This window comes from Octopus bimaculoides, chromosome 25 (assembly GCF_001194135.2).
Source record: "Octopus bimaculoides isolate UCB-OBI-ISO-001 chromosome 25, ASM119413v2, whole genome shotgun sequence".
Lineage (NCBI taxonomy): Eukaryota > Metazoa > Mollusca > Cephalopoda > Octopoda > Octopodidae > Octopus > Octopus bimaculoides.
The window spans coordinates 28335866-28337111 of record NC_069005.1 but is presented as its reverse complement, the minus strand read 5'-3'; the positions used below and the strand labels follow the sequence as shown (position 1 = coordinate 28337111).

The 1246-nt window shown below is 39.9% G+C and overlaps 1 protein-coding gene across 1 annotated transcript in view; it reads left to right on the top strand.

Annotated features, from left to right (window-relative positions):
- Window positions 1–1246, top strand: part of LOC106874726 (RING finger protein 215) — a 26087-nt gene that overhangs the window by 3752 nt on the left and 21089 nt on the right. The window contains exon 4 of the mRNA XM_014922557.2: window positions 777–831. Within this exon, the coding sequence (XP_014778043.1) occupies window positions 777–831 (55 nt within the window). The remainder of the gene's footprint in view (window positions 1–776; window positions 832–1246) is intronic.

The window sequence follows — 1246 nt, the reverse complement described above, 5'->3', positions numbered from 1 at the left end:
CAATGTTATCGGGAAGTAACAATCGGCGGGCATTGGCTGCTCCTCCCACCAACCATCTCTTTTTTCATTCCATCATCATCACTGTGTCTGTGTCCAGCCCGCAAAGCTTCCATCTGTATTATGCCTTTATGGCAAATGTAATGAAATAAAGAAGCTTGCTTCCCAACCACATGGTTCCTGGTTCAGTCCCACTGTGTGGCATTTTGGGCAAGTGTTTTTCACTAGTCTTGAGCCAACCAAAGCCTTGTGAGTGGATTTGGTAGATGGAAACTGAAAGAAGCTTGTTATACACATACACAGAGGCAAAGCTGTGGTGGCAGGAGTTATCTCCCGCTTGCAATATATACCGGGTGCGAGAAACATACATATGGCCTCCCAGCAGGAATCCTCTCCAGCAGGAATCCTCTCCAGCCAAGAATTTGACCACAGTCTCTAGCAGCTTCACATAGCTGCCTAAATTGAGTCTAAGGCTCTGTTCATCAGTTGTTTGATGGATTCTGGTGTGTGGATGCAGTCAGAATGCCTGCTCTGTCCATTCCTACTGACCGCAGTTTTTATAGTCTCCGTTGCAGCCGTCCCTCTGAAATCTTCAAGATTGGTGATGTTAATTTTCTAATTAAACCTCTACAAATCATCACCTGCAGGAAAGACACAAACAGCGTGAGAGTTCCAGAGGGATGCTATGTGGGGATGAAGGACTGGCAAAATAATTAATGTTAGACTGAACAAAGTATTTATATTTTATTTGTTATATTTCATTTAATCTCATCTTTTAGGAAGCTGAAAGCCAAAGTGAAAATAATGTTCAATGGATCAAACTTCGATCTTCAGGTTAGAATTTTCTTCTTCAACTTCTTATTTAGCCTCAGGTCAGCCTTGACTCTGTAGACCAGTGTTTCTCAACAACCATTTTTCACCTATGGACCTCTTTGATTCCTAAATTATTCATATAGACCCTTCTTAACCATTCAATGTTTAAAAAAAAATCCTATTATATTTTTATCATTAAATATAAGAAATTGCATTAAAAAAAGAAGAAATTGTTAAAATATTTTGTGCATTGTAGAAGTATAGCCAACCAGTTTATTTCAGATAAACTGACAGCAAAACCTTATATGGACCTCTCCTTCCCACCCATCAAGGACCATATGAACTTTGGTTGAGAACCACTGCCCTAAACAGATATGTGATCCAAGCCATGGCTATGCCATTTTGTTTTCAGATTTTGTGTGTGTGTATGTGTGAG